This window comes from Cajanus cajan, chromosome 3 (assembly GCF_000230855.2).
Source record: "Cajanus cajan strain Asha chromosome 3, NIPB_CcT2T_4, whole genome shotgun sequence".
Lineage (NCBI taxonomy): Eukaryota > Viridiplantae > Streptophyta > Magnoliopsida > Fabales > Fabaceae > Cajanus > Cajanus cajan.
In genome coordinates this window covers 73,936,764-73,953,343 of record NC_138519.1, presented here as the reverse complement: position 1 = coordinate 73,953,343, position 16,580 = coordinate 73,936,764, and the positions used below count along the sequence as shown (strand labels likewise).

General features: G+C 28.0%; 1 protein-coding gene across 1 annotated transcript; it reads right to left on the bottom strand.

Annotated features, from left to right (window-relative positions):
• Positions 1-2,485: 2,485 nt before the first annotated feature.
• Positions 2,486-6,275, bottom strand: LOC109816883 (taxadiene 5-alpha hydroxylase). The gene is made up of 4 exons (XM_020382034.3): positions 5,685-6,275; positions 4,269-4,837; positions 3,504-3,694; positions 2,486-3,048 (listed from the first exon to the last, which is right to left on the bottom strand). The coding sequence occupies exons 1-4, from the start codon at positions 6,059-6,061 to the stop codon at positions 2,737-2,739; spliced, it is 1,449 nt and encodes a 482-aa protein (XP_020237623.1). The 5' UTR covers positions 6,062-6,275; the 3' UTR covers positions 2,486-2,736.
• Between the last annotated feature and the right edge of the window lie 10,305 nt (positions 6,276-16,580).

Below are 16,580 nucleotides of genomic sequence, written 5' to 3'. Positions count from 1 at the left end.
ACTAGTTGCCACCACTTAGTTATGTAATGCAGTTCCAAAGTGATGGTGAAAGGTGCTCACATTTAAGTCGTTGTACACAGGTTCGTCGTGTACAGAGTTATGTGGACACAATTGACAACCTCAAGGCAAGAAATTATGTTGCATTTAGCAATTCCTCTAACAATGCAGTACCTGTGATTTGGGATGCCTTTGATTTTGGCTTATGTGTTCCATCAATGATGAACCTAAATAATAATAATAACACTCGAAATTAAAACAAATGATTTAGAGCTTCCTCTTTGAGACTACAGAAGCACAAAAATTAAAAAGATAAAAAGATAAGTGTGTTCTAGAGAAACAAAATTGTGATGAATTAAATGAAACTATGAAAGGGACTTTGGAGATAACACGTGGATATTGTTGCCATCCCATCGTCGCTTCACGCGGAAAAAAAAATACTATTTTGAACAATCTGTTGGTGTGTTTGCTTCCTCTTTTACTTGCCTTTTCTATAAAAAAAAAATATTTTTGTTAGTTGCGGGTGATGAACTACACATGTAGAGAACACAATAAAAGATAATAATAGGAACGGTGAAACCTTTCAGAGGTTCCAAGTATCTCACTATGACTTCCAATCCTATCAGTTTCATCCCGGAAGTCCTGTTGGTCAACTGATATCACCAAGATCTGCCATCTCAGCTTCCAGCACCTCATCGTAAAAGCTCAGCTAGTTTATCGAACCAGCTCAGAAACTAGTGCGGCTATATATCTTATCTATAACTTAAGCATTGACGAGTAATAATCGTAAAAGCTACAATGACCAAGGTTTTAATTAAACAAAATCCCCACAATCGTTTATCAATAAATCGAGTTATGCATCCGCAAAAATAGAGAGACAACAAAGAAGATACAAAATTACCTTGTAACCAAACACCAAATCCATTTTCATTGATCACAAAGTGTTCCAGAATCCTTGAGAAGAGAGAAAAAAGGAAAATCGAACAATCTGATTTAAGTCATAATTATAACTAGGAAAAAGAAAATCATGATTAAAGCATAAAAGTAAAAGATTGAGGGATTATAAGTTGTGAGAACCCTAGACTGAGATTTTCGCGTGGAAAAGGGGTTGTGTTAGTAGGGGCGAACGCTGAAGGAAGAGAGAGATGATCGAAGAAAAAGTGATCCAAAAATGCGAAGAAGAGCTTTGTTTCCGATTTGGAGCGCTTCAAAAGTCACAGAAGTGCGAGAAAGAGAGAGAGTTTTGAATTTAAGTTCTTAACTTTTAATTTTATTCTTTTAACAATAAAAAAATATTTTAATTAAATTGGTTACGTGGTGACATAAAGAGGTGGCAGAGCAATATATAGTTATTTAAACATTGTGGCGGTCTTAAACCGCTAAAAATTTAATCTTTTGTGGCGGTTATAATAACCGCTAGAACTACAACCGTTTTTAGCGGTTTATTGAAACCGCCAGAAAATAACCGCTATTAATTACATAATTTTTTGTAGTGAGAAAACTAATATTAAGACATTGTTCTTAATGTTAACCCAACCGTCACATGAATTATATACTGAGTCATATATAATTATTTAGTGATTTAAATATATTTTTAATCTCGTAAAATAAATATTTTTATTTGGTCTATGTAATTTTTTTTTATTTTTCATCTTTTTAAAATTTAAAAATATTATTTTTGTTTCTTGTAGAATTAGTAAATTTTAAATTTAATCTCTATAATATATTTTTTTTTATTTTCATCTCTTTAAAATTAAAACTAATTATTTTTAATTCTTAATAGTTATTTTAAGATAAATAAATAACATTCATTTTAAGAATTTATAATTTTTTTAAAAGATAATAAATATTAATATGATATCAATAATGATTGTAAGTATTATATAAGATAGTTACTTAAATTTTTAATAAATAAAAAAATAATTAAAAATAATCACATAAAAAACATAGACTAAAAATAATAGTTCTAATTTTATAGAGATGAAAAACAAATAACTTTTTTTATAAAGATCAAAACTAAATACTAATTTTATAAAAATTAACAACATATTTAAATCTTATTTAAATATTTAACTTCAAATATTAATTAAAGTTTACATGTAATAAGTGTCAACGCAATTGGCTGAAGTCACGAACAAGATAGTGTAAACAATTAGAGTAATAAATAATATTACTTTTTCGATGTATGTAATGACACTGTCTTTAAAAACTTATATGTAAGAATGAGTGAAGAGAAGAGAAGGGCAAATGAAAGTGTACTAAAATAAAAAATGAAAAAAAAAATTATTTATAAGAGAAGTAAATGAAAAAGAAGGAAAAAAAAGATTTTGTAATATCTCATTTTTAAATCAATATAAACTTATTAGATTCAATAAAAAAAATTAAAAAAAAAACTTATTAGAATTTCACGATATTAATTACTCAGTCTCACTGTGTTTATTAAAAGTTTGTCATACAAAAATTTCAGTTAAAGCTATAATTCAAACAATTTTACACCAAATTATACTCTATATTTACCAATAAATATTAAAAAAAATTCCTATGGGAACAGGGTAAAGATCCTGTCTGCTCTCCTCTAGATTTGTCTGTGTCCGAGAGTTACATGAGTTTAACTCAATTAGTTGAAACAATATGTGTCAATCTTTCGTACCAAGATTGATTTTTATGGATAGAAATAAATACAAGAAAGAGCTATATATCAAGAATATACAAGAGAGAATAATAGCAATAACAAGAAGTTTAAGACATGCTACATCTGGGTTTGATCTTAATTGGGAGACCCATGGATGGATATGGCATTGGTTGACGAGTAATTGCTTCCTCTGGGCTTACTTGAGACCATTCATACAATTTTACAAAGTTGTGAATAGTGGTCAAGGTCTCAATCCTAGCAAACTCGTTTCCTATGCAATAATGAATCCCTGCACCAAATGGAAGGTAAGAAAAAGGTGGAATTGGCTTGGGTGGATTCTCAAAACGAGATGGATCAAACTTGTGTGGATCCTCAAATATATCATCCTTCATATGTGTTCCATATGCTGCCCAATACACCTACAACAAGAAACCAAATCAACATTGAAGTTTGTCCAAAAAAAATTAGTGAAAATTTATTTTTATTCTTCAAATTTAAAATTAACATTTTTAGTTTATGTAATTTAAAAAAGAAAAATTTAATCTTTCAAGATCATTAATGACAAATTAAAATATTTACATTCCATTAACTAGATTTAATATGATATTTTCATTAAATACAACAAATTTAACGATAACATTTTTTATCCATGAATCAGTTGAGAAAAAAATGATATTCACATAACTGAGTTTTATTTGATAAATTCATTAATACCATTTAGACAAAGGGAATAGAATAATATTTTTGAAATTATATGGAGTAAAAATATCAATTTTAAATTTAAGAGATTAAAAATAAATTTATCTTATATTTAAAAGATTTAAATTTTAAATTCATTAAATAATTTATGAAGTTTTGAGGTTGAAAATATTACCTGCCACCCTTTTGGTATGTCATATCCTTCGTAGTTAGTATCTTTAAGTGCCTTCCTAAAGCTGCCAAACAAGGGAGGGATCATCCTCATCAATTCCTGAGCAACTCTCCATGTGTATTTCATCTTTTGTAACTCTGCCCATGTTAACCTCTCTTCTTTTCCTTCCCTTTGCTTTATAATTTCCATTTGTTCTACATATACAAGAATTGAGCAAAATAGTATATTCACACACTCTCATCTAATAACAACACTATAATAAATTTATTAATTTATACAATAATTATCTTTAAAATCAGATTCATTTTACACGGTTTGGAATTGTGGGAATTAAAGGGAGTGTTACACAAGGAGGGGAAAGGTCATTTAATACTGTTTAGGTACTTGTTGTCATATCTATGAAGGGTATTGAATCTTTGGCAAACAGTGTGGTATTCAGTTGTATGGATAATTTGGGAAGGTCAGAAATTGTGTTCAATTTAACACAAAGAAATTGGGCATTGGTGAAATAGTGGAACTACTTAAGCTACAGAAATGGTAATGGCTCAAGGTAAAATGTAGACCAGAACCTTTTTCGAACTGGTGTTTAGAATTCTCTGGTTTTTATTGGGTGTAGTGTGATGGGAAACAAGTTAAATGTTTTGTGTTTAAAAGTTAAACTTAAAAAGAATTTAGCAAAGCAAACAAAGGACTATATCTAGCTCTTTTTATTTTGGACACAGGAATGGCACACACTAGGATAATCTAAACAGTAAGTTGAAGTAGTACCTTCTAAAACTTTATTGTAAACCTCTGGATCTCTAGATAACTTCCATATCATCAAGCTCATAAGAGTGGCAGATGTGTCATGACTAGCAACAAACAAGAAAATAAAGTTGTCAGTAATTAAATCATCAGCTAGAGGTTGGTGATTTTCATCCCTCAGTGCAAGCAGACAAGAAAGCATGTCATTAGTAGAGCTTAGAACTCCCTTTGACAGTTCCTCCCTTCTTCTGTTCATAATAGGAAGCATCCTATCAACAATTCTTGCCCTGGCCCTTTGGCCTTTCCAAAATGTGGTACCAGGGAAATTGATGGGAAGAGAATGAATTGCTTTGAATGCTAAAGTAAAATCTTCAAACAAAGCCTCCCTTGTGTACTCATCCTTGATGTCAAACAATATATTGCATGCTATATCATAGGAAAGTTTCTTCATGAAGACCACAACTCCCATTGCTTCATTCTCTCTGAATTCTCTCAGTAATGTAGCACTCACCAATTCATCCATCTTTTTGACATAGTTCTGGAGGCATTCAGGTTTCAAGAATTTGATCATTTCCCCTTTGACTAACTTGTACCTGCATGAAACATTAACACAGCCTCAAAACAGATTATCTATACTCTAGAGCCTGTTTGGTTACAGTGAGAATCAAGGTGGATGAAAATCAAATTCTGCAGTGAGACCTGCAAATATATCTATATTTACACTTGATGATCTATTGCCTAATCAAATTTTCCTTTGAAATGAATTCATTTTGGGCATGAGCCCTGCAAATGTGAAGTGATTTTACTATACTGTTCAGACAAAATTAAGAATCTGATTGGAAAAACCTTTTCAAAAATACTTCTAAAAGATAAAAATAAAAAGAAAAATCAAAATAAGTTATTCTATAAATTAAAATTAACTTATTATAAGTTAAAAAAAAAAAAAAGAGAGAGAGAAACTAATAAAAGAAAGTTTCTATAGATAAATTTGTATACAAAATAATTTTAACTTATAAAAAATATTTTTTTTTATTTTTAAAGTTTTTATTTTCTATTTTTCTTTCTTAAAAGTACTTTTGAAAAAAATTATGTAAAACAAACTCTAAGTCTTTTAAACTCACTGTTAAAATATCCTTCCCAAACACAAATAAATCCTTTTAACCATCTCTTTCAAAATCATTTCTATCAAAATTTGAAACAAGAACAACCAGCAATTAATTCCCTTTACAACTGTGCTTATATTACAGTCATGAGTTATCCAACTACTACTAACATCCCAAAATCTCTCATCCATTATCTAACTATCCATCCATCTAGACATAAAACCCCTTATTTCAAATTGTCATGATTTGAATCAAAATCATCATCATATAAGGATTATTTTGACATTTCATCCAAACATTTAAACAAACAACCGAGTTACAGTTGAAGATTAGGTACCTGGGTCCTGTAAGTTCAACTAAGCTTTGCCTTCCAAGTATCTTTTGTAGGGTGAGTGGTTTCTTAGCAGAAAGCACATCTTGTGGTGAACCAAGGACAAATTTATTTCCTGCTTGTCCAATAACAAACACTGTAGGGGACCCCATTAAAGAGGTTTTGAAGACAGGACCATACTTAGATATCCGTTCCTCCAACCAATCAGAACCCTTGTCTTGTCTCTGTGCTTTAAGAAAACTAAGTGTCTCTCCGATGATAGGGTACCCCAGAGACCCTTTTGGAACATTTTTTGTTTGACTTTTTGAGAGCCATTTTGAGAGTAGAAAAGCTAAACTCAAAGTGGATGCAAATAGGACAAGGAAAGGTATCCCCACAACCATTGACTTTTTAGCCTTAACGAATGTTGAGGTTGATTTGCCAAATCAAACGAGTTACTTCAGATCATTCAGATTAGTAGCTATACATGAATCAGATGACAGAAAGACTCGGATAAATCGAAAGCATACATGGCCTTTTTAGATTTTCATGGATGAAGTGACATTGGAAAGAGAAGACATAGAAACATATTTTTTTCTCTTTTTAATTTGGTACAACTAACCATAGAATAACTAAATCAATTGAATAATCAAATTGATTTTGTACCAAGATGTTTTATATCTTAAATTTTTAACTCCAGAGATCCTACAATTTTAAAATGTTCCTTTTTAATTTACCATACGAGAAATTCTTTTTTTCAATCACTACCAAGGAGTTTTTCATTGAATATCAAAATTATTATTATTTTTTTGACAGCTTAACGGAAAATTAGATAATTAGATTTTTTTAATTTAAATTTTCTGTATTTATAAGAGTTAAAATTTGAATTCTAATCAAATGATTAAGTGAAGTCTCGCGACTTATTTTTGCTTTTAGAAAAAACATAAAAACTCTCTCCAAATGATGAAATCATCCCTAGATTGACAACCGCATTCCATGCGGTTTAATTTTCAATTGCTGGGATCCAGCTTCAGTTGATTGACAGATGGCAATTAAATTTGTCAAGTTGAATTTATTTTTAATTAATATGAAAAGCTATTTACATCATTTATTTGTTTTTAATCTCTCAATTATTCATTCAAATAAGTGGGGAAAAAATTCTTCATTTTCTTATTTTTATTTTTATTCATTTAAATGACACATATTTTAGTTTTCGGCTACTTCTATTTTTCTTATTCATTTTCTCTCTTATTTTGTTTCTCTCTTATTCACTTGGAATTTAAATACTACATTAAGCAAATCTTTAAAATAAAAAAAAAAACACACACACACACACATTCTAAAGTGTCTAAGAATTTATATCTTCTGATACAATATACTTAGTTAAAAACTAATTAAGTGGTATAATGAAAGTTGGAAGGAGGGGGAAGGAAGAAGATGGAAGAGGGTGGAAGTTGGTAATATTTTTTTAATAATCATGTTATTGATATAAAATATTTACTGATTTTTTGGATAAATATTTTTTTTTTGAAAAATTTAGTTGGTTACTTTTAATTAGATTTTTTTTTCAACTACATTTTTTTCACTCTAAATTTAAAATTCAAGTACTTAAAGAAACTGAGTCTAAATATCATTCAAATCTACAATTTATTAGTAAAAGTTAGTTATTTAAGTGTGTTTGGTAAAAGAGATTTGAGTGTAAGCCACATGAATATGTGATGAATTCTCTTGCTTTTTGATAATTCATGCCCCTAATATGAGAGGATTAGAAGGGAAGCTTTTTTATATATTCCTTTTTTGCCCTCTTATTGAAGTCAAATTCATAATAAATAAAAGACAATTGTGTAATTTAATTGATAGTGTTAATTTTATTCTTTTATATAAACTAATATAAGCCAATCAAAAAAAGTTATCTCACTTTCACATCTCTTTTACTTCCCTCTTACCAAACAATTTTAACTTTCACTCTATTTCTTACTTCATTTTCATTCCTTCTTTTTTTTTTTCTCTATTTCTTTCTTCTTTACTAAATATAACAGTCAAAGTAGTAGGGGTAATTGAATAAATTTGTAACTCAGATATTAAATCAAAAATTAAATATATATTCATTTAAAATTTAAAAATATTTAATATTTAATTTTTTTAATAAATAAAAATTATATATATATATATATATTATAAGATTAATATTAATTTTTCTCTTTCAAATAAAAAAAAATATTTTTTCCTATTATCAGTGTTTTTTTTTATTTGGTTCATTACAAATATATTATCAGTGCTTTAACAACCTAACTTTTGTGGTGCCAAAAAAACCTAACTTTTGTTTTCTTTGATATATAATCCGAAAATTTGCGCGTTTTGGTTTATGACCTAAATTTGTTGCGCATGGGGTGCAATTGCAACTGAAACTGAAAGGCTTGTGATCCCCACTAGCCATTACTTCATTAGTTTAATATATTTTTTTATGGGAATTACAAAATAATTATTATTACTTGTTACTTTTTGTATGACAACTTTTTCGTGAGTGAAAGTCAATTTAAGTTTGAACTAATTAATTTTAATCAACTTGAGTATATTATTTTAACTCCTGTAGCACCAACATTCTAAAAGAGATAATTTATTTTGTGACCAAAATTAGACATAATTAAAGCATGTTTAGAAAAAAAAATCTTCAAATTTTAGTTTTTTTTTTATAGAAGAAACAGTTTGCATTTACACAATAGCTGAAATTTGTAAAAGAAAAATTTTAAATAGAAGTTTTTTATGAATACTAATAAGAAAAAAGACACGAAGTGTCTTTGTTAAAAAAAACTAATAAAATAAGTGAATACTCCTTCTAATCTATTTATAAGAAAAAAAATCTTAAATTTTTTGGACTAAAATATAAATAAATTTTATTGAAATCAATTTTATTTAATGCTCTTGAAAATACTCCTATAATAATAAATAAGAGCATTATCTACCATGAATATGATTAAGGATATTTTATAATGTGATGTATATTTTATGTGAAATTGTGAAAATTAAATATATTTGATGAATTTTCTTAATCTATGAGAAATTAGTTTTATTCACTTATATATAGGTTCATAGGGAGTAGTTATTATTAATAGAGTAAATAGCTTCTTTTTTTCTCTATTTTACTTTAAGAGATAATTAGTGTAAAAAATATTGAAATATAATATATAATTATGAATGTCTTAATAGAAGATCAAGAAAATATTTCCTTTATATATTATTATAAATTATAAATTAAAATTAAAATTTGTAAGTATATTTCAACTTTTTTCTCTTAAATTAATTTTAAAGGACAATAATATTACTAAATTCACTCAATACTAATTCCTTGATAAAAAAGATTTTTTCTTTGTTGAATTCAAATTTCTTACATATTCAAGAGAGAGAAACATTAAAAAAAAACCTTTTTTAAACTACATATCTAAGCTTTATTCTTATTAACTTAGATTAGTAGGCAGTCCATTTCAAGTTTAGATTTAGAAAACATTTTTCAATCAAATTCTAAATCTAAAATCAATTTATGAATGATCAACATGCTTTAAGAATGGAAATGAAACCACAATATAATAAAGAGATCATAACATATATAAAGATCAAGAGTCACATGAAGTATGATAGTTTACATTCAATCCCAAAAAAAAAAAAGAAGGTTAGATATTCATTGCCATGAGAGTCAACTTACAAAGAGAAAAGGGAGAAGAAAAGTCTAGTTAGAATGTCCTATTTTCATTCCCAAATGTTGGAATCGTCTCCAAGATCTTCAACTTCAATAGTCTTTGGTGATAGAGTGAGAGAAAGTGATGAGAATGATCAAAGTCTAGAGTTAGTGCTCTTGTTCTCCACCTTTGGCCTTAAGTTTGGTGTGATTTTCAAAATACAGCAATTTGATTATCATAGATTTGCTAAACCCTTGGTGAATTCGCTTGAGTGAAAAAGAATCTTCAAGGTGAAAAAATTGAATTCGCTTAAGCATTAAAAAATTCTCTTTATCTTTTGTTCAAGTGTTTGGGAGAATTTTGAGGTAGAGACTTCTTTTTTCATTTTTTAAATTTGCTTAAGCTTTTGTTCAAATACATGAACGAATTTTTGGCTATTCCATTTTCATCTTCTTTCTTCCAAATTTGCTCAACTCTCCAATTTTCTTTGATGGGGTTATTTTATGATATTTATTTGAGAAAATATTTTATAAGAGTTATTTTTATCAGAGGAGCATAATATAATTTTATTCATGAGTCTTTATATATAGAGAAAATTTGTTATACAAAATCAAATATTGATATTATCCTATTCTAAAAATAAGGAAACAAATCCTAAAATAATCAAACAGATTAAATCTAAATATTTGAAATATAAATAAAATATTTTTATCAAAATTTAATTTATTCTCCTAAAGATATTTAGACATATTCCCAACATTCTTCTCATGTCTTTATCCAATTTTCTCTCTATTTGTCCTACAAAACAACACTCACCATATGTAATCAAAAAGTAATATAATTAAAATGGATTGAATTAAAATGAGATAAGTATAAAAATATTAACAAATTGTGCTATCTTGGACATTTCTAAAGAAAAAGGGAAGAAGTTATGCCAACTTACAACTAAAACATGCATGATACCTAGGTAAAAATGACATTTAACAATATATCAATAATATTATATTTCTCTCTTTTTCTTTTCATTAGTGTTAACTAATATGATTATTTTTAACTATCAAGTCATAATATAATTTTTATAAATTTGAAATTCACTCTGCCCTAGCTATAATGACCAAAGTTAGAAGAAGATATTGAAATAAAGACTTACCAAGAAGGGGGATTGAATTGGTGTTCAAAATTTTTTCACAATGCAACTCTCCCTTTCTTTGAATTTTGCAAAACTCTTTCTTTAAAGATGTTTCTTAAAAAGACATTCTTGATCTTTTGAAATGATTAAGTCATAATGATGAATTAAATATCTATCAATCAAATTTAGAACATAGAAACAATTCAATCAAGATATCAAGATATATAAAGCAATATAAAAAAAAAGTGTAAGGAAGAAGAAAATCACACAAGGATTTACACCGGTCCATTTTCCTCATAAAAGTTACATCTAGCCTTTTGTAATCAATTATCAAATTATGAGACTTACACTATAAGCAAGAATGTAATTATAGATCACCTTAACTAGATCACACCTAGATCCTAGATCATAGGCATTCCTATTACCACCTCATAGAAATCCTTAGTTAAGAGCCTAATTAAGGAGCCCCTTCCCTTACCTAATTAAGAACTCAAGAAAACCTATCTTAAGATTTGACTCTTCTTACATGGAATTCAAAACTCCCACAAGAGAAATATAACCCGATTTCTAAAGATAATATAAAAAGAATGAATTGACAAGTGTGAAACCACTAGTACATAATACACATTTTACGTCGGTCATTTTAGGGGTTTTTACGTCAGAAAAACTTCTGACGTAGAAGCAGGAGACGTAAATTTACGTCGGGGCACGAAAACCGACGTAAAATTACGTCGGACATGCCTAGGTCCGACGTAAAAAAGTTATAAAAATTTATAATAAAAAATTGAGTACAAGCAGAATGGCCCGTTCTGCTTGATAGACCCAAGACTGTGTCTCCAAACCCAGACTTGGTCACTTCTCCAACTTCAAAAACTTGCGCGAAATGCAACAGAAACATTATTACGAAAAAAAATATCTCAGAAAACACAAACTTGATAGAAGATACTACCTCATAGAAGAAAAATGCAACTCTTCGAAGAAGAAAAACGCAACCCTCCGAAGAAGAAAAACGCAACCCTTCGAAGAAGAAAAACATCATCACGCGAAGAAAAACAACCACGATTTGAGGAGGAGACGGAGGGATGAGGAAGAAAAACAGATAGAAGAAAGTGGACGATTTGAGGAGGAGGCGGGAGAAGGAAGCCATGAAATTTTTGAACTAGCTAGTGCGCGCAAGACACCTTCTTTTAAGCATCCTGTGGGTTATTTACGTCGACCCTAATTAGGTCTGACGTAAATTTTAACATCTACGTCGGACACAATGAATAGTCGACGTAGATGTTAAAATTTACGTCCGACCCTTAGAGGTCCGACGTAAATAATTTAAGAAAAATACGAAACGTGCCATCGCGCTTTTATTACGTCGGTTCTTTGTATATTCGACGTAAAATGGGTGACGTAGTATCCTATTTTTCCACTAGTGAACTTCTCACTTTAATCTTTATAGATTTCTTGAGAACCAAGTACAAGGTTCTTGAATTATGAAATGTTCAAAATCATTTTCTTGATAAATCCAAAATGTTTCTATGTTGATGAACGCATGTTAAACCTTTCTTACACTCAAAGAATGAAAAATATTTTTAGTGCTATGAGAAAATCCCACATGTTCTTTGAACATTATGAATTCCCTTTTTAAAAAATGAGAGGTGTAGGATTTATATAGAAAATTTTCATAATTGATGTAATTAACTAAATTGGTACGTAATTGGTTACATTGATCATAGTTGCATTATGAAATTTCTAATAACGTGTATATATGTAATGTAATTGATTACTGAATGTTGTAATTAGTTAAAACAAAAAGTTTTTCACTTCTAATGTTTATAACCACATATAATCATCATAATCAACTAATTGGTTGCATTTGCAACACGGTCCAACGTTTTAAAATTTGAATCATTTCAAAAGATTTTTGATCGAGTTATTCTTTTATAAACCTTTCAAATGAAATAGTATAACTCTTATACAATCAATTACTCTGTTTTATAATGAGTTACAATAGAGGATTTTAGTTTCTTAGAACTTTATAATACACATTATAATCAATTACTTCGTTTATATAATCAATTTCAACAAAATGTTTTTATTTTTTATGAAAAAATCAAATGAAAGATATCAATATATTAAATTTTTTCACCCAAGACCTAACATACGGTTTTTTGTGAAAAATAGAAAATAGTATTTAAGTATAAAGACAAAATAATAATTAAAGGAAATTCAATTATCAATTTTTGTGGAATTGATTACTTTACAATCAACAAACTCGGTGCAAATTAAGTAAGTAGATACATTGCAAAAGAAACAATGTAAAGATGATAAGTGTGATTAGGTTTAAATTAAGTGGGGGTAGAATTGTGAATTTGTGATAAGATAAAAGTATATCATTTAAGATATGTTGATATTATGTTTAAGTCTAAAAATTTGTACAAAATTTTATATATTTAATTTTTTATATAATGTAAATTTAATTGATTTAATTATTGAATTATTTGATATTATACTCAATATTATGTCTATCAAATTTTACATAATTTTAAAATTATTTAATAGTCAATCACATTACTTAATTTATTTTAATACATAATATGATATTTAAAATTTGTGTAAATATTTATTTTTAAATAACATATTTATAAAAGTTTAAATAATGTAAAATTTGATATACATGATCTTGAATATAATATTACATATTCAACACTTGGATTGATTAAATATGCATTATTCATAAAAGTTATTAAATGTATAAGACTTGGTATAAATTTATTAGACTTACACTTGATGTCAACAAATTTAACTTTCTCTCTCTCTCCCTCTCCCTCTCCCTCTCCCTCTCCCTCCTTCTTTCTCTCAATCTCTCTCTCTCCCTCTCAATCCCTTATCCGCGGGATACACGCAAGCCCCCAAGGATATACAATAGGATCATCTCAAGGATCTGAAGAGCAGAACTAGCAATTGAAAAAATGATAACTCAAAGAAGGAAGAGAGAAAGGTTTTTTCGGGATGATAAAACAGTGTGCCATAAGCCTCTATTTATAGAGTTTCAGAAACCCTAAAACCCTAAAAACCACGTAAATCATCCGATAATATTAATCCAAATATGACCGTTTAGAGAATAAAATAAAAGATCCTGTAACGATAAGATGCAATTTTAAAGACGAAATCAAATATGAATTTGAAACATGAAAAACGGTCATTTTCGGATAAGGTTTCTCTATCATTTTCACACGCACAAGGGAGGAAATCGACATATTTGAATTACAACGGGCTCATAAAGCTCATTCTTACGTGCACAAACCCACCACCCTTTACTTGTCCCTTTGGTAGTGTTAGGAGCACTTTAATATATAAAGGCTCTACATTTGAGTAGTTCAAGTAATGTGAAACTTTTTTTTTTGTTGAAATATATATATATATATATATATATATATATATATATATATATATATATATATATTGTGTGTGTGCATGCGCGCGAGCGTGCAATAAATATTAAATCTTTTAAGATAATTATAAATCTTAAGTGACAATTCGAATTGGTCAATAAAATTAGATAATGATATTTCTTTTTTATTTTTCCTTAGTTAAGTCTTACCCAATATATCATGAAAAGTAAAAAAGGGCAAAATAACTTTTTGTTGATTGTTTTCTAAATTCAAGTTATCTTCTTCTACATGTAAAGAAAGAATAAATCAATCAATGATAGAGTTAAACTATCTCCTACTAGATGATGCCATAAGCACAATGTTTATTAAGAAAACCTAATTTCTTTTTCTGTATTTTTTAATAAAAAATTAATAAATCATGATTTTCTCTTAATACTATAATCTATTTTTTAAGTTCAAGATTCAAAATACAGGTAACTTGATTATAAACTGGTGCCACTTGTATCAATATTTTAATTAAATTAAAGAAAAAAATTATTCTACTAATTCTCTCAATTAGGTCGTCACATTCAATTAACCCGCACACATTCTTAATGGTCACAATAACTGGCCTGATTTCCGGAAAATGGGTCCCTTTAAAAGCATATTTTTAAATTATAAATGGACATGTGTCCATCATGATCAAACTTTAACGATATAACGAACCAGATGCATTATGATTCAACGGAATTAAATTAGACAGAAAATGGCTTGATTATATTCCAATTAATTAAGACTTGAAGGTAGTAGTATTTTGAAAAAAAATTATTTTGCATGTTTGATATATTACGATACATAAGGATTGGATGTTAATAAAATCATATATAAATATAAAAGAAATATTACTATTTGGGATTGAGTGTCTACGTAATTGTTAAATGTCATGTCAATTATTGTACAAATATTTGTTAACAAATAAAATATTTAATGTCAATAACATACCTGCATTGGTTTTTTTTTTTTTTAAATATTTATTAATGCTGTCAAAGAAAATATTAATGTTTAAGTCAATCTTAACACGACGCCACAAAAGGGAGGGATCATTTTCTCCGTTTCGAATGCAAAGTATCTTTGGAGGAGTAAAAGGGCAGCATCATCATTATACAAACTGAGCTTAAATTATTTTTAAAGTGCAACATCATTACCAGAATGATGGCTTCCATTAATTTTAAAGTGATAGTACAAATTAAGGACTAAACAACTTTTCGAGAGCATGCATGCTTTACTAGATTAATGAATTGCCCTCCACTTGTGGATTAAAGAATCTAAATGGTTCCAATTTTATGACCATATATATTGAAGACTTGGTTCTTTCAAGTAGTGATGTTCACAAAATCATCAAGAGTAAGCTATTATTGGATGTAGGATTCAACATAAAGGATCTTCGTGAGCTCAAAATTTTTTCGTTGGCCGTATACATTGAGATAAGACATTTTCATTATCACAGAAAGTATTCCCTTGATCTCCTTCCACTACAACAAAATTTAGTATTACCGACAATTATTTAATGGCAATAAATTAATTGCTTCTATTCTATTATTTAATAAAAATATTAATGACTATTATATAATGGTCACTAAAAATGTATTTACATCACATCAAAATTTACTATTAGCGACAATTATTTGTTAGAAAAAACTTAAGTCCCACATCGACTAGAAATAAAATAATTAAAGAGTATATAAGTGAATGATAACTCTCACCTTACAAGAATGTTTTATAAGGTTGAGTTAGGCCTATAATTTACTATTCTAAGTTGGTATTTAGGAGATAAAATAATTAAAAAAAATTTAAAAATATATACTTAGAAGATAACCTTCATCTTCTAAGTCCCACATCAATTAGAAATAAGGTAACTAAAGAGTATTTGTACTCATCTTACAAGTCCTACATCGACTAGAAATAAGATAATTAAAGAGTATTATAAATCTTTTCTTAAACTTTTAGCGGCAATTTTAAATGTCAGTAACTAATATGTAAAATGCCGGTAAAAGAATTTGTAGCAATTTTTATTGTCACTAAAAGTTATATTAAATGCCACTAAAAGTTTATTTTATTATAGTGTTCTAGACATGTCAATGCTTATTACCAAACCCAATTATACTATGATGGATTGCAAAGCTAATCTTTCTATTGCTTCATGTATGATTTATTATTTGGTATTAACATATATAATGTACTTATTGAACAATTACCACCATACACCATTGGCCCAATATTTCATATATATGTTGTGAGAACTAGTAGTTAGTTGATGTTATCCTTAACTCTAATTCATCTTCAGGTAGTTATTATAATTTATAAGATCCTACAATATGTCAAGGATTCCCCAGAGAAAGGACTATTCTTTCTTTTGTCTTCAAATACCCAACTCAAAGGATTTAGTGTACTCCAATTAAGGTTCTTGCTTGAATAAAAGGAAGTCTATTAATAACTTTTTCTTTTAATTTTTTAGGGTCTTATTTATCTCTTGGAAAAGCAAAAGACAAACTACAATGTCTAAGTCATCCTTTAATGTTGTGTGTATGACACTTGTTCAAATACGTCATTTATTTGCTCAAAAAAATAGATATATCTTGCTCATATAGAGCAATGCGATGCTAATGATAAAAAAAATAGAGTAATGTATATTGTGACAATCAATCTACACTTTACATAATTATAATTAGCTATTTGATCAATAAAAGAAACACACTAA